The sequence below is a fragment of the Cavia porcellus genome, unplaced genomic scaffold (assembly GCF_034190915.1).
Source record: "Cavia porcellus strain 051 isolate PalLab524CR breed Dunkin Hartley unplaced genomic scaffold, mCavPor4.1 scaffold_8, whole genome shotgun sequence".
In the NCBI taxonomy this organism is placed as follows: domain Eukaryota; kingdom Metazoa; phylum Chordata; class Mammalia; order Rodentia; family Caviidae; genus Cavia; species Cavia porcellus.
The window spans coordinates 64245278-64268138 of record NW_026947491.1 but is presented as its reverse complement, the minus strand read 5'-3'; the positions used below and the strand labels follow the sequence as shown (position 1 = coordinate 64268138).

The window sequence follows — 22861 nt, the reverse complement described above, 5'->3', positions numbered from 1 at the left end:
CTTAAAGGCTATTTTGATTCCTTCAGAATATTCATGAAAACACTGAGAAAAAGGGAAACAAATAAAAGGTCACTCACAGAGTCTCTAGGCTGTGGAGCCCATCAAAGCATTTCTTTCCCAGGGAGTGAATTCTATTGTTATGGAGATGCCTGCAGGAGAACATTACCAACAGTCATAAGGCACTGCACACAGCAGATTTCAGCCCATCATTCTGACTTCTTAAATCCAATGAAACATACTACAGAAAGCACTGGTCATAGGTAATATATATATATATATATATATATATATATATAATCATTACAATATATATAATATTAGGTATTATATATATATAATACCTATATATAATATATATTATATACTTTAAAAGTATATATTACTTTTAAAGTATACAATAAAAGTATAAATAAATTATACAATATAAAGTATTCATTACCTATGACCAGTGCGTCATAGCCTCATTCACTCATACCATAGATGATTCTATACCATGAATTTAAAAGACAATCATAGCTGTCTTGTTTGGGTTTGAGGTATCTGGGAGTACATAATAACCTGAACAACATGACTGATACAAGTAAATTCAGGTTTTTCTGCATATTTTCCAATATAGTTTATTTGGCATGACTAGAATGTAGAAGGCTAAAGGAGATAATGACCATCCCTGAGACACGGAAACTAAAGGAAAGATGACAGGTGGACTCAGCACATTTTCTATTAAAAATGAAGGCTTATAACGGCTACATTCCCAGTGTTGGGCCACAGGTCGACAGGAAACAACGATTTCAGTTACAGGGAATGGTGACCAGATTTTTTGACTGCCCATGAAGATTAGTTATCTTGACACAGTATTAATATGTATAATTATCATCTTTGGCTCAACTAGTAAGTCAGTTAGGCCAAAGCGACTGAGAACAGCTGTGTATACAACTGAAAACTGGACCAGTTCCCGATGGGATTTTGGAAAATGGGTTTAAGGGGGACAAGGTGAAAAAGGATAGCTGAATCTCTGCAAATACATTCCTCTACTGGAGAAAAAACATTAAAATATATACCCAATTTCTGGTAAATCAGTTGCATTATCTTTATAAGTGAAATTCAGTATTGATACTTGTTAATATCCCCTGACCTTTTTCTCTTTTCAGAAGAAGATATTTGTTTTAATAAATCCACTTTAGTTTTATTTGATATCTATGTACATTCATAAGGGATCTTCTACATGCCACAGATAAGGGAGAGAACTGAAGGGAATCTAAAAAGATGGATAAGATACTGATCAGTCCTCAAAGAAATACACGCTACCCCTTTGGAAGAGGCAGACCTGTAATCAAATGCATTTACAAACTGGGATGATAAAAGGCAGCGAGTGAGTTGGTGGGCGTGGAGCAGAGGGAGAAATAGTGCAGAAGCTTCCTGGAACTTCCAAAGGGTTGTGGTTTTGGCTTTTAAAAGTCCCCAAAGTCCGGTAGACTACAGCTTTGTTCACTACTCTGTGGTAACGTTGGGAGGCTGAAGAAGTTAGGTCAGGGGAGGTACTCCCATTCCAGGAAGCAGATGCTGGGATCGACACTCTTGCTTTCTCTGATTCTTTTGCTTTCCAGCTGCCATGCAATGAGCAGATTTGCTCAACTATGTGCTGCTTGCCATGGTGTTTTACCTCATTGCAGGCTCAAAAGCAATGAGACAAAAGACCAGGGGCTGAAACCTCTGAAACCAGGATCCAAAATAAGTCTTTCCTACTTTAAATTGTTTATCTCAAGTATTTTGTCACAGTGACAGAAAGCTAACACGCGAAGCAAACTGACAGCCTTTCAAGTGGCAGCTATTTTCTTATTTAAGCCTAATTGGCTATTCTGATACACACATGAAAGCCTGTTGTCTCAGTCTTTTTTTTTTTTTTTTTGTACCAGGTATCAAACTCTGGACCTTGTGCTTGCCAGGCAGATGCTGAGCTGCTGTGCTATATCCCAGGGGGGCCCTGTTGCCTCAATCTTAAAAAAGACTGATTTTTTCAAATTTTACTTATTTAAGAATCATTTGAATTTACTAAAACAGTGTAATCTAGACCTAAAAGGAATAAAAGGTGCACAAATACGTGACTCAAGAAAAAAAGGTGAGGTGGGGGAGGCATGGGGATTTAGGTCAGTGGTGCAGTGCCTGCCAGGCAAGTGTGAGGCCCTGAGTTTGATTGCCGGTACTCCCCATTCCCCAAAAAACATCAAATGCATTACTCACTGTCAATAGTCAGTTTTCCTATCTCTTTCCTTAGCTCAAGAAGTACTTATTGGATATTATTAATACTTATTATTATTAAATAATAAATATGCTTTTCAATTTGACCTGAACTTTGTTATTAAAAAAATCAAAGAATTTTTACGAACTGTACTAACTGTACTGTACAGTGATTCCTTGTACAATATACAATGGGCTCCACAAAAGCAGAGGTCATACTTCATTATCTTTGTGTGCCAGGCAGTGTTTGGCATTTGTCAGGTACTTGATAAATGTTTAAGTCATTTGCACAATTGGAGCGTTTGTAAGTCATTTTGGGGAGGGACTCAGCGAGTTTTCCTTCCTTAAAATGTCTCCATTAAAGCTCTGAAGAGCTAGCACTTTAAGGCCAAGGTTTTGAAGGCCTTATGTTTAAGGCCAATGAATTTAGAAACTGTTAAAAGAGAACACAAAATCAATAAAACTTACAGAACTACCAAGCTGGAGAGGTTTCCAAAGGCATAATCTGGTATGTGGTGTATTTTGTTCAGGGCCAAGGTCATGGCTTGCAATGCTGATAAACTTCTGAAAGCCTGGACAGGGATTTCCGTCAAAGCGTTGTCATCCAGCCACAGGTGCCTCAGAGAATGCAGGCCACTGAAGCAGCTGGGTGGCACATAGCTGATGTGGTTGGCATCCAGACGCCTGTGGAAGCAAGCAAGCAAGAATGGAAGGGAGAGCAAAGTCCAGGCAAAAGATGGACGTTGTAGAAAGACTCTCCAGATGTTTTACAAGAGTAAAACACAGCTTGGGGGGGGGGGGGGCCTCAGGATCCCTGACATGTGGAGCTTCTTACTCTCCTGATGGCTTCTCCTTCTCGTTCATGGGTAGTGATCTGCACACTTTCTTTCTTGAACCTAACAAATAGACTTCCTTTTTCCTTTTCCCTGTTCCGAGTTAATGAATGTCTACCTTGAACATACTAACCACGCTGATCTACTACTAGTGTATTCCACAAGTTCTGGGAAAAGTCGACTTCAGTATTTGAAGGGAACCAAATAATTTTTAAAGCCTGTTTTTAGATATGTGTCAGAGGAAGGAGAAGCAGCCCTCCCTTCCCCTTACTATAGTGCCAAAGAACCTAATACAGACTGGCTTTCTTGCTCATCTTAGCCTTTGCTTTGGGCAGATGTTTGTCCTAATGACACTTTAAATGAATAATAAAATTAATGGCTTTTCAGCTTTTCTCACACTTTGTTCTTTTCCAGTGGGAAAATACATCTAAAAATGGGTATAGTCAGGGGCAGTTGCAGCTTTGGAGCCAGCAGAGGGAGTGCAATACGTTTATTTTATCCCAGTACAATATAAATAGCAGCTATAGTTATAATGCCTTTACTATACTCATGTAAGTGGCAAAACTCACACGGTTTAACATTTTCTGTGAAGTGCGTGAACAACAGAACCCCCATTGTTCATCGCTGCTTCAATCTGTTTTTAAGACTCACACATTTGTGTGCATTTTCAAAGCTAGGATTAAAAAAAATAAGTTGCATTTTAAGCAGTCCCTGTATTAGGAAGGATTAGAGAATCATGAGAGGATTCTGAAAAATGTTTTTGGAAATGTTTAAGACTAAACAGATGCCGGAAGTACACCAGGATCACAAAATAATCTCTCGCAAACCAAATTTAAATAGTTTAGAAATAGAATTCTCTGTGGTAGCAAAGCTAATCTCTCTGGAAAGCGGCTCCCTGACTTTTGGTCACATATGTCATTCTCGTCATTCTTTGGTTCCTACTTCTATCAACTGCATGGGAACAACGATGCCTTAAGACCTCTGGGCTGAGTTTTGGTAAAAATTGAGTTAAGATCATTTGGAATGAACTTTAAAAGTTGGGTGTGTTAGCGCATACACACTTAAGTTTCCAGGAGAGCAGCTGTTATTGTAGGCAGCAGCAGCAACAAACAAACAAACAAACAAATGAACTGGACACGTTTAAGGAAACTCAGTGCTATCTCTTCTCCCTTCTCCAGCTTGACCCAGGTTCAAACATGGTACCTTCTCACTGGGGAACGTGGAGGGGATCTTTTTTTCTTTTTCTTGTACCAGGAATACAACTCGTCCTCATGCTTGCCAGGCAGGTGCCGTGCCACCGGGCTGTATCCCCGGCCAAGGGGATCATTTTTGTTTTACTAACAGAAAAGCACATATATAACTCCTTCTTAACTACTGCTCTAACTAAAAATTTGAAACTCTATAACTCTGCAGTATACACTTCTGAGTTTCAGTTGATGTAGAGTCTGATGTTTGCCAGTTGCTTATGCGTCAAAATAAGTGGCTCCTAAGTGTCTAGAAAATGAAAACCTTAAAGCTCAAGGCAAATCTTGAGGCACATTTATAGAAAAGGCTCTTTCACTGTTGATGAGAGTTTTTTTTTTTTTGTTTTTTTGGTTTTTTTTTTTTGTCTTTTTCCTTTTTATCGGTACCAGGGATCGAACTCATGACTGCCTGCTTGCAAGGCAGGCACTTATGCCACTGAACTAAATCCCCAGCCCCAAGCCTCTTTCACTGTTAACTGTAGGCTTATTTTCTTTGATATTTTAAGTTGCTACCAATGTGAAATGGCCCTGATATCACTTCCTTATGTTAATACATCTATTGCTCTGGACAGATATCTCAGATATCTTTTTTTTGTTATTGAACTACTGGGGATTGAACCAAGGGAATGTCAACCTTGATCTGTAGCCCTTTTTATTTTTTTCAATAGAGACAGGGATTTCTAAGTTTCCCAGACTGGCCTTGAAATCACCATCTTTCTGCTGTATCCTTCCAAGTAGCTGAGACTGTAAGAATGCATCATCAGGCCTGACTGGACAGATATCTTTTATGAATCACATTTTTTTCCTTACAAGAGAAGGTGAAATATAGCCTCTCTACCACGTTATCTCACAGAAAATTGCTATCTGAAGTGAAATGAATGAGTCAGATCAATTATTTAGTCCTAACACTCTAACTATAAATTCTTCACAGCCTAGAACTTCAGGTATCCTGAGTGCAGAATTAAAATGTCCTTCTAATTACATTTTTTTTTGGTACCAGGGATCAAACTCATGACCTTATGCATGCCAAGCAGGTACTTAATGCCACTGAGCTAAATCCCCAGCAACTTTTTTTCATGTAAGAAGTTTGCAATAAGGTACACTTCTAAATGTGATATTTTAAAGTCTATATTCACCTGGCTTCAGAAGTCCCAACCTAATTTTCAGAGTGGAACATTGTTCATATTCAAGGGTATTATCTGATGTAATCTTCTCCTAGCTTTATTAAAGTCCAATTCACAAATAAAAGTTGTATACAATGTGATGTGTTGATGTATGGATACATAGTAAAATGATTAACTCAAGCCAATTAACCTATCTATTATCTTTCACACTAATCATTCTTTTGTGGTATGTTTAGGATCTAATCTCTTAGCAATTTTCAAGTATACAATAAATTATTATGGGTACCACGCTGTATCATAGATCTCCCAAACCTGTTCATGTTGTCTGAGACTTTACACCTTTTGGTCAACATCTCCCCATTCTCTCTGTTAATTTGCCAACTGCTGTCAACTATTATTCTACTGTCTTTTATATCTGATTTAACCTTAATAGGACATCCCAAGGCTATTCTACCAGGGTGGCTATTCATACAGGTGGTTCTTACAGAGCAAGGTTAAAACTGTGGACATAGCAATCGGCAGGGTACAAATTGTGCCTATTCAGTGAATAAACAAAGAACTTGTATTGGGTCAATCTGATCTTTTCAGGCAGCTGGAATTCTCTATTCATACACTTGAAAATGGAATATTTAAACTGTGAAGTGTAAGATAAACATCACTGCCCAGTACAAGAAAACACACATAAAATATGATTCAATTATATACTTTATTATCAAAATCGAAAAAGATGACATTCTATAACTCCACTTTTTACATTGTTACAGTATTTCCATTTCAAGCCCTTTCAAGTTACAAAGGGAATGTGTGCATGGGCAGTTCAGGATCCAAATTAGTACAGAGATTTTGGGAGGTGCCAAGCTCAGATTACTGTAGCAGCTATGGGGCCATGGACAAATCAAGAAATCTCAGCTTTAACAACTGTAAAATAGGAGTACCATCTCTCTAGTTTGTAGGGTTATGCTGTACAACAGGGGTTGTAAATAGAAAGTGCTCTAATGATTCTAAATTACTTTTATCTGAAATAGTTTAACAATTTTGCTTTTAACCACTAGATGATTAAGAAAAAGAGGTAAACTCAAATTTGCTGGGGTAACTTGACAAAAACAACTGTCACAATGTCAGTGAGTATGTTTTGAGAAAAATAGGATGTTCATTTTGTTTCTTATAAGAGAAATAAGAGGTGTGTGCAATTAAACTTAATCAGTTTTTAGTATTATTGTGATACACGTAGGTGGATATGTATGTACCTACATATAGTATGTTATATCTAGGTTCACGAATACTTGTAGAACAATTCGGTTTGAAAATAAAAGGTTTGGCAAAATTCTGAGTGGAAACTCTGTATTGGGTGAGAAACAACCATAGCCATGTCTCTGAACAAACACAAATGTGGCTATCTTCCCCCACACTGTGGAACAAATTAAATCTGTGAACTGAGGCACCACTGTGTGTACACACATGTAGAGTATGTACCAGCAAAGTTGTCATGTATTACGGAACATAACATTTTCATTTGGAAGGCAAAGGAAAAGTGGTGATGTGTGGTAGGTGGTACATTCTCAGAGAACATTCTTAGCTATGACCTTAGCATTTGCATGTCCATCACAATGTGACAGAGGCAGAACAAAACCCCAGTGCAGTTACGCACAGTTAAATAAAACACTTAAACACAGTGAGATTGGCCTTGCTTTCAATTCAGACAAATCTTTTAATTATGATCTTGAAATACCATCTGAAAAGTGACCCCTATTTAGGAAATTGCACCCATTTTATGCTTTTTATGTTTATGAGAGTTTATGGTGAAATCATGGATTTTATCTTGTTTCTTCCATTACCTATGACCACCCACAATACACACACAGAAAACTGGAAAACACATTGGAGTAGAAGAATTAAGACAAATTTAAGACAAAACTTCCAGTTTCTTGAGGTTTGGGGGACTATGTATTTTTTAATGTCTCTATGGGTCAGTTTTCACATCTATAAAGTCACAGCATGTTACAGAATTATTGTGGGAATTAAGTGAGAAAACATACAGAGATGTATTTTGAAAACAATATTCTAAGGATGATAGGCTTTATTATGTAAGTAAAAACTTTAGATTTAGGGGTTGATATAATATTTTCCACCTCTAAAATTTTTCCTTATTCTTTCTATAGTTTCTTACCCCTTGAAAATTTCATATTTTTCTGTAGAGTGTGACTTTTTATGGCATATGGGCTACCAGTGCAGCTGATTCTCCACTTATCTAACATCTGATAATGTGTATGCTCAGTAGCTATGCTGCACATTTTGTTGTGTGTTATAGCAAAGCTTCCCTCACAGAGAAAAGGAGACACACAGATTTTTCGTGGTAGGCCTGCCAAAGGATAACTGATGCCTAAAAGGCTAGAATGGCCAAGGAGAAATATGATAATATCTGTTGCAGAACAGAATTCTTATTAAGTATGAATCCCTGCAAAGTTACTTAGAGGGCTACAACTGATGAGAAATGGCTTTGACATAACTTTCGGGCTGATGCTGAAATAGCTCAGTTCTCTAGAGGGAGAACCTGGCATTGGAGAGCTTCACAATTGCCAAAGAGATTGTGTTACTCAAGCTGCTTGGCCAAGGGGACTGTTATTCATGGGACTCAGGCTGCTTCTCCACACTATTGGGATTCAGGCAAGACCACCCGGTTCACATGATAGGTCTGAAGAACTTTGAGGAGGAAAGGTGTTTGGAGTCTGGATAACTTCACTCCCAGAAGACATCTGGGTTTTAAGCCTAAGAGAAATCTCCCGTGCTTTCTAATTAATCTTCAGGTCTGCAAAAAAACTTTCTCTAGTGTGGTGATGCCATACTACTTCCTGACCAGATGCCCTAAGAAAGACTGTGCTGTGGAAAGGTCACTTTGATAGTGCAGAAGAGATGAGTGGGAAAGTAAATATTGGAGCCCACTGCAGTTATCAGGGTGAGAGAGATGAGTGCTTAGAAGAAATGTAGAAAAGAGGAAGGGCCTAATTTGTAGGTCATTAAATAAGTAAGCTTGACAGGTGTGGCCAGACAAGAAAGCAAGGAGCTGTTCTGATTTGGAATTCAGGACAATGGACAATGTCTGGATGAAGACCAGGCTTAAAGAGCAGTGAATGTCACTTAGTATTACACAAAATAAAGAAAAAAAAAAAAAAAGAACTATGAAAGTGGTCCTGTAATATCAATGCATTCTATGTAGCAAAGAGCTAGAGGATAACAGGCAAAATTTTAATCTTTATGAATAGCAACAACAAGCTCATTTTCTTTCCACTTAAAGACTTTTCCTTAATATTTCTATATGTAAAAAGTTAACAGTGCAAATCCCCTCTTTCAGATCTTCCTTTTTCAGTCTGCTCTGTTCTTTTGGAAGAAAATTTGGATTTATGAATGGCACTGTTGTAGAAGCTCTGGAAGCTCTGCTCTTGTTCCAGAAAATGGTCCCTAATAAACTTGTATATGACACCTTGCCAATGCATCACATAAACCTTTATCTTTGTTTGAGAATGTTTTTGGTGAACTATTAACTACCAGGAAGAAAGTGTGAGTCAGAAGACATGCCATTGTCTTGGAGAATTCCATACTGAGATGACCGTAATAATGTCAGTTATTAACATGGATGGATGGGAGGGGAAAAAGCTCAACATGTGAAGAATTTTGCAGCTGCATTATACAGCTTGTGAGATTTCTTATAACAAGCATGATTACGAGACAAGGGGTTTTCATGACTGACATTGCTCTTTTATGTTTAGATGAATATTTTTCCTCTATAAATTAAAAAAAAATATGACCAGTGCTCTCACATAGTATATACATTTGCGTGGCCATTTTGAAAAAGTCACAGAGATTTAATTTACAAAGTTTTAGAAATAAAAAGCATTCTCTATTATTTGATTTTTAAAAATAAAGCTAACACATTTCAAGTCTATGTATACCAAAATTTAACAAAGTATTCAAAATTTCTATTGTGATAAAATTTCACTGTTTTAAAATTTTATTGGACCAGAGTAAGTGAATTATTTGAGCTAATTTTTTCACAAAATCATTATATTAACACTATAAGGATAGAATTAGAATTTTATCCCTATGGTCCCTTAAAGATTAAATTAATACTATTTAAATTAGCATTTAGTTTAAATTCTTCACACAACCAATTTCAGAATCGCTTTTGTTGTGGATGTTGCCACTTTTAAATATTAGTGAAACAACCACAGTGTGGGTGAGATTCCATTTTTTGATGAATTTGCCATGAAAATAGGAAATTTTCTAAAGTCTAGGAAGATAAGCATAAGAATTCATTTAAAGATTTGCCTTTTTTCTGTGTGATTTAGTGATCAACCTAGTGTGACCTCATAGAAGAAAATCGTGGTTTTATACCTATCGCTGTAAAGGTGACAGTTCTTTCTCCATCTCTCCAGCTTGGGGAGAGAAGGTCTATAGGTTCATTGAAGTGCAATAGATGTCTTGACTAGGAGCTGCATGAAAAACGTCTAAAGGAACCAAATCCCCACTCTCTGTCACTGTTACGGAGTGCAAGACTCCAGTGAGACTCCAGTGAGTCTTGCACAGTGCTGAGGACAGAACCCTGCACACCTCAAGCCTGCTAGGCAAGCACTGTACCACTGAGCTACACTTACAGTCCCAGGGAAGAATATATTGTAAAGTGAGATTGCAGTAAATTGCTCAGGTTCTCAGAAGTCACCATTGCTGCGAATTCTGTGATAAGGAGATCACCTATAGGCAAAGTAATGTGGGCAATTACTTCTTCAGTTTCATTTTTCTCCACTGAAAAGAAAGACGTTCTTTTTGTTAGGGGCATCATCCTATCCTATGTACCAGGATTTGAAATTTGCGCTAATTTTTGGCTCTTCCATTGCTTTTCAGCCAATCATTCACCAAGTTCTCTCCATTTATCTTCCTCTCTAAGACTCTAGATTTCAAATGTCTCTTATCTCTTCACACCTGCATTACGGGCAACAGCCTTTGAGCTGGTCCTTTTGCCTTTGATCTCTTATCTTTTCGATTAATACTGTAGGCTGCTGCAGAGATTAATCTCCTTAAATTGTGCTTCATGCCATTCTCTTATCACTTCTTCCATGTTACTATCCCTTTTATTTTTTATTTAAAATTCTTTTTAACTTTTCCTTTGAAAACCAAACTTCCCCTGATACTCAAGGTTATCTACTCACTTTATTGGAACAAACTTTGCTCCTATTTTTTGGTCCCAGTAAAGTGTCTCTCTAGTTCTTTTTCACAGTTACTCTGGCTTCGTGTTTATGAATACCCCGACTGCCTCTCCTAATCTCATCCATCTAGACACAGCATCATCTGTTTCTTTCCATATCCCTACTATTGAAATGTGGAGTACTCAGCTGACACAATGGAAAAACTAATCCTGGAAGATAGATCAGCTCCAAAATCTCTGTAGAAACTCTGGGTTAGATTTGCAGCTCTGGGAAAACATGTGAAAAAAGCTAGGGTACACAGATTAAAGTCTGGGACCAGGGAGTGAGGTGAAAGCGGATTTACAGTCAAACTGAGGAAGATTAGCTGATCCTGGGTAGCTGTCTAGTGCATTACTTAGAGTTTGGGTCTTCAGTTCCACAAGTACTTCCTGAGGGTTGTCTTTATGCTAGCAACTGTGCCTGGTATGTATAGAACCTCAAGCAGTAAATCAGGCAGACCTCATCCCAGCTCTTAGAGAGCATATATTTTAACAGTCAAAAGTCGTCAGTGAAGTGTTAGGTGAATAGAAATGCATGGTAAGGGGACCTAATTTAGACTTCACTTTTTTTTTTTTTTGTCTTTTTCCTTTTTATTGGTACCGGGGATCGAACTCACGACTGCCTGCTTCCAAGGCAGGCGCTTATGCTGCTGAGCTAAACCTCCAGCCCCTCAGACTTCACTTTTTTTTTTTTTAAAGTGCAGATCAGATGTGGTTTTCAAACGATGTGTCATCTCTCTTTAGCTGTTTCTCCTCAGACATAAAGTATTCAAGACTAAACTCATTATCCCTCCTTCCTAAATATAGTCTTCAATCAGTGTTTTTAAACCTAGTCATTGACTTTATGAAGCACATGGCTGTATCATCCAGAAACTGAAAAATTCTCTTTACATTTTTCTCCTTCATTCCTCATTGCCAGTGCATTACCAAAACACTGGCAATTTTATCTTCTACATCCTTTTAAAGTCCATTTTCCCTTTTCCAGCATTACTGCTGTCACTGTGATAAAGTTTTTCCTTCTCCCTACACTGCTTCAGAAACAGATCGGATCACTTCCGTCCTGCTTAGCACCCTCCAGCAGATTCTCCTTTTGCAATGAAGATTGGAATCTTTGCCATGTCCCAGATAGCGCACCCTCCAGCAAATTCTCCCTTTGCAATAAAGATTGGAATCTTTGCCATGTCCCAGATAGCTTTCAGAGGCTCTGGTCTGCGGCTGCCTTACTAGGTTCTTCCGGCACATTGCCTTACCTCATGCCTCTTGCATCAGCCACTGATCTGCTCTCTGTTCTTTCCTGTGACAGTCGTCCCCTCGCCCGAACTCCAAGGCAGCACATATATAATTTCCTGTGTCTGGAACATTGTTTTCTCTTGCCTTTGTCTAATCAATTCTTTCCTTTGCAACGGAGGCAAAACACTTTCAAGTTTCTCATCTATAGTTTTCTCAACAGGAGGTTTTTATCTCATTTGGGACCAGTCAAATGAGTAGAAAAACACTGAAAAAGATGACTGGCCCACATTTTAATATTGCTCCTTTCCCTTCTTTAATGTGTTTTCTTCTACCTCACAGCATTAAAACTTTCCTTTATGTTTATGAATTTCCACCATCACTTGTCTAGTGATACTAAATGTTTCTCTCAGGCTTCCTTTCCTCTCTTCAGTGCCTGTTGCTTGCAGGCAATTCTTTAAGGAAAGCAAGAGAATTCTTACATCAAACTTTCTTTATGCCTGATTCCATTACAAGCCATCTGAATTTAGAAGGCAGCTAACCTTTCGAGATTTTTGCTCCCTCATTAGTAAACAAGGGGTAATCTAACATCCACCTCCTAAAAGGAGGATGACATGGAAAGGTAAGAGTACTACTAAGCACTGGCTGCTTTCATGGCCATCGGTGTTTAATCTACTCTGTAGCCTGATCATGTCTCTGAATGTTTATACTCTGTCTTTTCATAGTTCATTAGAGACCCAATCTGTTCTGAAGCACATCATACTACTCACAGTGTGCCTTCCCACAGCTGTTATCTTTATTGCTTCTCCAGTGAGTCTAGTTTGCTTTCCAAAGTTAACTTTCATTTTATATCGCAAGACTAAAAAGTTTATTTTCTTCTCATATCATAACATTCTTGTTCTCTTTATTTGTCTATTCGATAGGACTGCCATGAGGGCAGTTTATCATAGCATTAGTAGATAATGTAAGAATCTTTCATGTATACTCTCTTGCATGTTATTCACTTTTTTTTCTTAGATGATTCTGAGCATCATGTTCCAACTTCATCTTTTCTTTTTATAAACATTATGTGGGAACTATTTTGTATTTGAAAATAATTTCTCCCTATGTTTAAATAGAGGAAAGCAGGACAAAAATTTTCTCCTAAGAATTTACTCGGTGCTAAGTCGACTGCAGCAGGCTGGTGACTGCACCAATGATGCCACCCTTCATCCAGGTGACTGTGGTGGACTGCAACAATACCGGTGACATGCCTTTCACCCAGGACTGATGACTGGGAGAAAACCAACCACACAGTGGGACTCTGACAGTGGTGCAGGTGAGGTATAGGCAAAACTAGGGGGATTGAAAAGACAGGAATATGAACAACCGGAGAAAATGACAAAATGAAAAAGTAAAATGCAGTCTCAGAACTGTAGCCCTCCCAAAACAAGTACGGGAGACATCGAAATAGAAGAAATTGGAACACACACACCTGAAATCTCTGAAAAGACAGCAAGTGAAGTAAAGGAACAAATTCACAAGGATATGGAGAAAATCAGATAAAAACTAATCTCTCAGGTAAAAAAAGAAATGGCATCCATAGTGAAAGGATAGCTCAACATAGCTAGAGAAGATATAGACAAAAAAAAAAAAAAAGCACAGAAAAATGATGGGAATGGAAACCTTGAATGAACAATATCAGAAAAGATTAGAATGCATGAAACAGATTCAAACAGAAACATCCAGGAAGTTAAAAATATAAGCCTTATGAGTGTTGGCAAACCATGTGAGGCCCAGTAAGAGAGAAGCCAGATTTCACTCCCTGTGAGTTGGCAGAAGACACGCTGGGTCTGGCAGGAGCACATCAGGAAGCCAGTTCACCTTTCTGGTAAGCCACACAAACTATGTGGGGCCCAAGAAGAGAAAGGCCAGACTGCCTTCCCTGTGAGTCGACTGGTGCATGGGCTGAGAATCAAGAACAGTCCCCCAAACCCTATAAGCAACTTGCTGGTTTGGAGGACAGGCTGAGTTGATAGCAACTGAGGCACAAAAAGAACTAAATGCTTATATTGTTTGGCTTGGCAGGCCTGCGGCCAGTAATCTGAGCATCTACTAGGAGGATAACAGTATGCAATAGAGCAAATATGGGAGATTTCCTTCTGCCTTGCTTTTGAATCATTCTCACTGTTTTGTTTTGTTCTGATTTATTGCTTGTTTTACCCAATGCTCTGTTTTAATTGGTTTTATTCTGATTTGTTTTATTTGATTTTACTATGTCTGATGGAATGGACAATGAGTGTGAAGATAACAAAATATATTATGGTAGCCATTGTCGATTTCCTACTATCCTGCTTCGAAGTTCTGTACCACTTTCACTTCTTGTTTTGGATTAACTTTACTGTTTTGTTTTGTTGGGTTTTATTGTTTTAAAAAAAAAGACTTACAGGTATTAATGAAGAAGCAGGAGTCAACACAAATGAAGTTAAAAACTATTTGCTGAAGTAATAGCAGAAAATTTCCCAAGCATGGGGACAGAATCTGATATACAGACAAATGAGGCATATAGAACTCCAAACAGTCATAACAAAAATAAATCCACACTAAGACATACAATAATCAAAATCCCAGACATCCAGCATAAGAACAGAATATTAAAACCTGCTAGAGAAAAACAAAAACAAAAACATAAAACCAGATCACCTATAAAGGAAAACCCATTAGAATCACAGCTGACTTTTCAACACAAATCCTCAAATCAAGAAAAGTGAAATATTTTAAACCCTGAAAGAAAACAACTTTCAATCTAGATTGATGTACCTTGCAAAGCTATCTTTTAAAGTTAATGGAGAAATAAGACACTTCCATGACAAAGAACAATGGAAGAAATTCATGTCTACCAAGACAACCCTACAAAGAGTATTGAAAGATATTCTAGATAGTAATAAAAATTCCCACAGTTCTAAGAACAACATCAGCGAGAAACCACCAGGCAGTCAAACAATTAACCAGAGGAAAAAACAACGGACTAACAGGAAAATAACATGACAAAGATAAGCTAATTCATATCAATTATAACTATCAATGTAAATGGCCTCAAATCGCCAATCAAAAGAAACAGACTGGCATAACGCATCAAGAAACAAGACTCAATAATATGCTGTATAAAATAAACACATTTAACTAAAAAAGAAACTCGTAGACTGAAAGTCAAAGGATGGAAAATAATACTTCATGAAATAGGAACTCTGATAAAAGCAGGGGTAGTTATCCTGTTTGCAAACACCATGAACAAAACATAATTGATCAAAAGAGCTAAAGACAGTCACTACATACTTGTTAGAGGAAAAATTCAAGAGGAAGAGATAACAATCATAAATATACATGTACCAAATATAAAATCACCCAACTATATAAGACAAATATTAATAGATATGAAACATCAAATAAACAATAACACCATTTTAAGAGAGGATCTTAATATCCTGCTGTCACAAAGAGACAGATTAACTAGATAAAAAAAATTAGCAAAGAAATAACAGAATTGAATCAAATATGTGAACAAATGGACTTAATAGATGTGTACAGAGTGTTCTACACCCAAACTTCAAAATACACATTCTTCTCAGCTGCATATGGGTAATTCTCTAAAAGGGACCATCTATTAGCACACAGAACATGCTTAAGTAAGTGTGAAAGAACTGCTGTCTGACCATAGTACAATGAAATTGCAAATTAATAACAAAAAATACTGCAAAAAACTCCATAAACACATGGAAATTAAATAGCACCCTCCTGAACAACAAATGTGTCATAGATGAAATTACAAAAGAAATTAAACAACATTTTCAATCAAATGAAAATGCAAATAAAACATACTGAAACCTATGGGATGCAATGAAAGCTGTCCTAAGTGGGAAATTTATAGCAGTGAATTCTCACATCAGGAAAACAGAATGGGCACAAATAAATAATCTAGTGCTATGCTTAATGATTCTAGAAAAAGAAGAGAAAGTCAAGCCCAAAGCACATAGATGGGAGGAAATTATAAAGACAAGAGTAGAAACTAACTCAATTGAGACTAAGAAACAATGCAAAGAATTAATGAATTGAAGAGCTGGTTCTTTGAAAGAGTAAACAAATTTGACAAACTCCTAGTCAATCTTATCAAAAAAGGAAAGAAACAACACAAATTCATGCACTGAGGAATGAAGAGAATGAAATTACCACAGATCCTGTGGAAATTCAGAAGATCATTAATAACTACTTTGAAAATCTTTACTTTCATATGATTGAAAACACAGAAGAAACAGAATCATAGAAATGTATGAATTACCAAAGCTGAATCAAGAAGATGTAAAACTGAATAATCCAGTATCAGTTAATGAAATTGAATGCATAATTAAAAACTTACCAGTAAAGAAAAGTTCAGTCTTTATGGATTCATGACTGAATTCTACAAGAAATTTAGAGATGATTTAATGTTGATATCCCTCAAACTTTTTAATGCAATTGAAAAGGAGTGATTCTCTTTAAGTCATTCCTACAAGCAAGTATTACCCTGATACCAAAACCAGAAAAAGACCCAACCAGAAAAGAGAACTTGAGACAAATCTCTCTAATGAACACAGATGCAAAAATCCTTAATAAAATGCTAGCAAGCAAGATGCAGCAAATCATAAAGAAGATTATACACCATGACCAAATGGGATTCATCCCAGGAATACAGGGCTGGTTCAACATATGCAAAACAATAAATGTAATACACTATGTTAAAAGAGCCATAGACAAAAATCACATGATCATCTCAACAGATGCAGAACAAGCCTTTAATAAAATCCAACACTCATTCATGACAAAAATGCTACAGAAAATCAGAATAGATGGTCTTTATCTCAATCTGATAAAAGCCATCTATGACAAATCAACAGCCAACGTTTTACTAAATGGAAAAAAATTGAAAGCTTTCAACTTAAAATCAGTAACAAGACAAGGATGTCCACTATCACCACGCCTATTAAATATAGTTCTGGAAACATTAGCCAAAGCAATTAGTCAAGGAAAAGATATAAAAGGAATAAGGACAGGAAAAGAAGTTAAATTATCATTATTTACAGATGACATGATACTTTACACAGAAGACCCCTAAAACTCCCTTGAAAGACTTGTAGATGTAGTAACGAATTCAGCAGTGTAGCTGGATACAAAGCCAACACTCAAAAATCAATAGCATTCCTGTACACAAACACCAAAGTCACTAGAGTGAAATTAGGGAAACATCTTTTACAATACCATTAAAAAATACTTAGGATTCAATCTAACAATGAAAGTAAGAGAGCTATAAATTGAATATTACAGGTTTCTGAAAAAGGACATCAAAGAGGATCCCATAAAATGGAAAGATATTCCCTGCTCATGGAAAGGAAGAACAAGCATAGTGAAAATGGCCATACTCCCAAAATTATTACACAGATTTAATGCAATCACAATCAAAATACCATTAGCATACCTCACAGATCTAGAGATATCCCTTCTAAAATTCATTTGCAAACAGAAGAAAACTAGAATAGCAAAAGAGATCCTGGGCAACAAAGGCAAAGTAGGAGGCACCACAGTCCCTGACTTGAAATTATACTACAAAGCTAGTGTAATAAAATCAGCTTGGTGCTAGCAAAAAAGAGACCCGAGGATCAGTGGAACAGAATAGGAGGTACAGACACAACTGCAAACACAGGCAGCCACCTTATCTTAGAACCAAACATGTTCAACAGAAGAAAGCCTCTTTAACAAATGGTGTTGAAAAAAATGGCTTTCCACACACTGAAGGTTTAAACAAGACCCAAGCCTATCACCACGCACTAAACTAAAGTCAAAATAGAACAAGGGTCCAAATACTAACACAGAAACACTAAATATACTGGAAGACAAAGTAGATAGAAATCTCAAAGGCGTAGGGGTAGGGAGAGACTTCACGAACGAAAGCTAAATCACATGGGAAGTACTTTAAAAATTCAGCAACTGGGGTCTCATCTTATTAAAAAGTTTTTGCACATCAAAAGAAATCACTAACAGAAGGGAAAAAATCCCACAGATTGGGAAAAATTTTTTGCCAACAATCCCTGAGACAAAAGACTTCAATCTAGAACATAAAAAGAACTGAAAAATAACAGGCTCCACAAATTCAAAGGACCAGTTCAAAAAGGGGCATCTGAGATTAATACACAATTCTCAGATGAAGAAATACAAATGGCAAACATGAAATTGTTTAGCATCATTGTTCATTAGAGAAATGCAAATTAAACACTGAGATTCCATCTCACTCCAGAAAGAATAGCCAAGATCAAGAAATCAACCAATGCTAGAGGGATTGAGGGGAAAAAGAAACACTTTTGAATTGCTGGTGGGAGTACAGACTGATGCAACCACTATGGAAATCAGTGTGGAGATTCTTCAAAAAGCTAGGGTTAGAAGTCCCATTTGACCAAGCTATACCGCTTCTGGGCATTTTCCCAGAAGAATCGAAAACATCATACCAAAGTGATATATGTACACCCATGTTTATAGCAGCACAAACTGTAATAGTAAAATCTAGGAAATAACCTAAATGGCCATCGAAGAAAGGATAAAAAAAGATGTGGTATTTTTAAACAGTGAGTACTTCTCAGCTATAAGGAAGGATTGACTCAAGACTTATAGTTAAGTGAAATAAATCAGACTCTCGTGTGTAAATACTGAATTGTCTCCCTAGTGTAAGAATTATGAAACAGTAAATAAGATCCAAAATTTACAACAGATATTGCGAAAGGGTAAGAAACTGCTCAAATGGAAAAAAAAAAAAAAAACCCAAAAACCAAAAAACAAAAAAACAAAAAACAAAACAAAAAAACAAACAAACAAAAAAACATCTGGGAAGGGAAAAAGAAAAGAGGAAGGGAAAATTTGTATAGGTACACATACGATAGCTAGGATGATTATACTACTAATTTTACTGGTTCATGGAAAAGAACAGTTAGTGCTCATATGATTTGATCAATTTTGCATGCCTATATCTGGTAATCTAAGCAACTCTTTTGAAGATAATAGTATTCAGTTATGACAACCATTGTTAAATTCCTATCATCTTCTTTTAAAAGCCTATATTGTTATTGTTTTAGATTTTTTGTTTTTGTAGTTGTTTGTCTGTTGGTTCTTTGTTTGTCTTGTCTGTGTTTTTTTATCTTTAAAATAAAATTAAAAATAAACAACAACAACAACAAAGAATTCACCTGGTGCTCATTTGCATATGGGTCTTTGAAATGAACTAATTCTTAGTAGTCCTTGGCTTTTTGTGATTCTAAACCTATTTCTATCTCAATGTACTACATCTAATATTGTCATTTTTATGAAAAACAAAACAAAATAAGCCAGATGTGGTGCTCACTGCTACAGTCCCAGTACTCTGGGAAGTTGAGACAGGAGGACGGTGAGTTTAAGCCAGGGCAATTAAACAATTTAGCAAGGTCCTGTCACATAAGAAAAAAAATATCTGAAGTTGTAACTCAGTGCAAAGGCTTCTGATTCTGTTCAGTACTAGAAAAACAAAACAAATACTATGGTAAATTTTTGTTGTGTACGATTTGATTTTTTCTTTCTGAAGATTATTCGCAAGCACTCTACCACTGAGCAATATCGTTAGCCCCACTAATCCTTTAATCTTATCCTCTTGGTTAGCTCATCTTTTTCTTGCTTACACTTCCTTGTCTTCTGTTACTCCCTTATCCAGCAGACTTTTGGAAATTAACAGGGGAAAATTGCTGCTGGTGCTAGGCTTGCCTTACTTCTGCTCCGTACTCCGAGCCCTGCCTCTTCTTCCTCATTCATTCACCTTGCTCTCTTTTGGACTTATATATCAGCAAAAATGTACTGTGAAGAGTCGAGATAAATTTATTGACCTTTCATAAGGCTCAGGGAACAATCTGTAACCCTGATGATGATATTACAAAATGTCTCAGTGGACTGTGCTCCAGGCAGGAGTTACGCATTCCATTTAGGTTTTAAGTATGACCTTGCATTTTGCAGATGTGTATTTGCTAATTGGAAAATAGAGACAATAATTAGGATATATTTAATTCTCCTTTCATTTTCTATTCACCCACCCACTATCTTTGCGATTGTACATATTACACAATTAGCTTCGCTAGTGCATGCTTGGAATGAAAACCAATAATGCTTCAGTTAATTGGACAAACATGAACGTGTAATTCTATTTGGTCATCTTGAACTTCACATGTGAAAATGAGATGCTTTACATTTATTAATGATCATCACATGTTGGACAGTTATATTTCATAGACAGATTTTTTAAAACTATTAATACAAGGGTCAAAGTGTACGGGAGGGTTAAGTTTTGAGTTTCCATCAAATCACTGTAATCTGACCCTAGTCCTCAAATATCTACAATGCCAAAAGTTTTTTTTTGGTGTAATATAATTCACTGTGAATTCTGATTACATTCCTCATTCTCATCCAAAAACAGAAAGGAAATTAGGTTACATCTGATTACATTACAAAATATTCAGTTGGTGTCTGGGCAGTCATTGGCATGTCAGAAGCCAAGTATACGCATTGTGTAGGAGCAGGCTCTGGGTTGCTGGGCTCCAGCACATGAGTCTGTGCCCTTACTGTTTAGCCAAGCATTTTGTAAGCATCAGGACAGAGTTAAAAACTACAAATGTGCCTAGGTGTTTTCATTAGGAACAACATTTATTGTTTACGTGGAGTCAATGGAAAATTAAACCTCTGAAATTTGAGTACAATTTGTCTCCTCCTCACAGCAATGTTACCAATTGCAATATTTCGTGTTTCTTAAAATTCATTCAGTGAAGCGAAGTCTGTATGCATGGAGCAAAGGATGCAAGTGATCTATTGCAAAGGTTTTCCGTTTTTAGTTTTTTGCCCACCAGGTTAGTCAATATATCTCTAAATGTTTAATTTTGTAACTGCATTTTTGTATACAAATCACATAGGATTTTGTTAAAATTAAAATTTTTTATTAAGATTGATCAGCCTGAGACCCAGATTTCACACAGCTTGGATGGCGTGGATGTAGCTGGCCCAGAGACCACATTTGAATAGCAGCATGACACAGCATGTGATCTCTTCATTTTCCCCTAGATTATCAGTAGTATTAATGGGAGATGTGAGCTATTTTCAATTATAAACAAACAAGGCAATGCTTGGCTTTATATGCTATGTACATGATTAGCTTAGCAAAGTATGGATTTTATTATTATTTCAGTTTTTAAAAAAAATTCAGGAGAATAGGTTGTAGAGAGTGCTGTAAGATTCAGTATTCTAATCTTCACTTTATGATAAACACATATATCTATACAGTAAAGCCAGTTAAAAAGCCCAGTACTTGGGCCCCATGCTCAGTGATGTTGATTATAGTAGTTCTGGGGTAACTAAGTTTTGGGCTTTTCCAGATGATTATTTGCAGTGAACATTGGGAAGCACCCCTGCAGAAAGTTACAAGACCAGCCATGTATGGGCACACTGAGCATGCAGACCCTGAAAAGTGCAGAGTGTTTCTTACAGAGTAAATATACAACACAACGAAAATAATAAGTAAGGAGAAAATAAAGGGAATGCAAGACAATGGAGAAAGGAATTGTGTGGTAAAAAGGCTAAGCGACAACCTAAGTGTTTGACTCTAGACCAAGATGAGGAAGGCGAGTGGATAGAGGGTCTTCAGCTACCAGATGTATGGAAGAGATGGATACTATGCTTATCATTACTCTTACTGATGCAGATGTAGGACAAAGGCTAAAGTATAGCCTGGAACGCTAATGGAGAATGGATGTAGAATACATGTTTGTGATGACAATTAAATCCAAAACTAATGTTTTTCTTTTGGAACTGCTTAAAGGAAATAGGAAAGATACAATTAACCATTTTAAACCTGAGATAATGGTGAAATTTTAAAGGGCTTGCTGTGTCCCAAACCTCTGAAACTGGCTTACTGGATGCCTAGGGTAGAAGGCTTCCTCAACTGGCAAGTACAGCCTGCAGATCTGTGGTTGTCTAGGTTTACAATAATTTTAAAAAATTTTCTATGTTTTAAAATTTATTTTTATTAGTACACATTTGCTGTAAATGATGATTACATTCTTCTTGGGGAATTGGTAAATGTGCCCAACACATCTGAATTCTTTTACCTTCCCTTCCCTCCATCTCTGTGGTTCCTTACTATCTGCAAAAGATCTATCTTTCTGTTTCCCTTTATCTATCCTTTATTTTGCTCCTCATATAAGAGAAACCATGGATATTTCAGTGTGTGTGTCTGATTGATCTTACTTAACATTGCAGTCACAAAGTGTATCTATTTTCCTACAAATGACTCAAACTTATTATCATCAGATGAATGGATAAATTAAAAAGTGGTTTTATATATAACAGAGTGCTACTCTGCTATAAAGAAAGGTACATTTGAGTCATTTGTGGGAAAATGAATGTATCTTCTGACTGCAATGCTTTTTGGCAAGTCTTACTTTTTATATCAAAGTAGTATAAAAATATCAGTGAGAAACACTGGCATACCAGCACGTGTTGCCAACACCTCAATGTACCCTGGTTGTGTGTGCTCTGGACAAAGGAAACTCTGTCCAGCATTATATAACCCACTTGAGACAATCCAGTGTCAACTGGAGACTGGGTGTCTCTGAATGTTTCAGTTTGGATGTGGTGTCACACTAGACAATGAACTCCTGGAGCTTTTCACAGGGGATGCACATTTGTATATGCATATTTATACATTTATAAGGTTTCAGAACACAATTCTTTTTGTGAACCAGAAACCAAAAAGAAGAAACACCTGGTGAACAGTAAATATCTGGACTGCAAGAAACTAAATCTGAACAGCTCTATCAGAGAAGTATCTCTCAATTCAAGTGAACAAAAGATTCATGGTTTTCTCTTTCTCAAAGGGTTCACTTCTGTTTGTGA

At 36.8% G+C, this 22861-nt stretch overlaps 1 protein-coding gene across 1 annotated transcript in view; it reads right to left on the bottom strand.

Moving 5' to 3' along the window:
- The window catches only part of Lgr5 (leucine rich repeat containing G protein-coupled receptor 5), a 129365-nt gene that overhangs the window by 23639 nt on the left and 82865 nt on the right, over positions 1-22861 (bottom strand). Inside the window, exons 5-6 of the mRNA XM_063255142.1 lie at positions 2704-2919; positions 78-149 (exon numbers count right to left, since the gene is read on the bottom strand). Coding sequence (XP_063111212.1) covers positions 78-149; positions 2704-2919 — 288 coding nt within the window. The remainder of the gene's footprint in view (positions 1-77; positions 150-2703; positions 2920-22861) is intronic.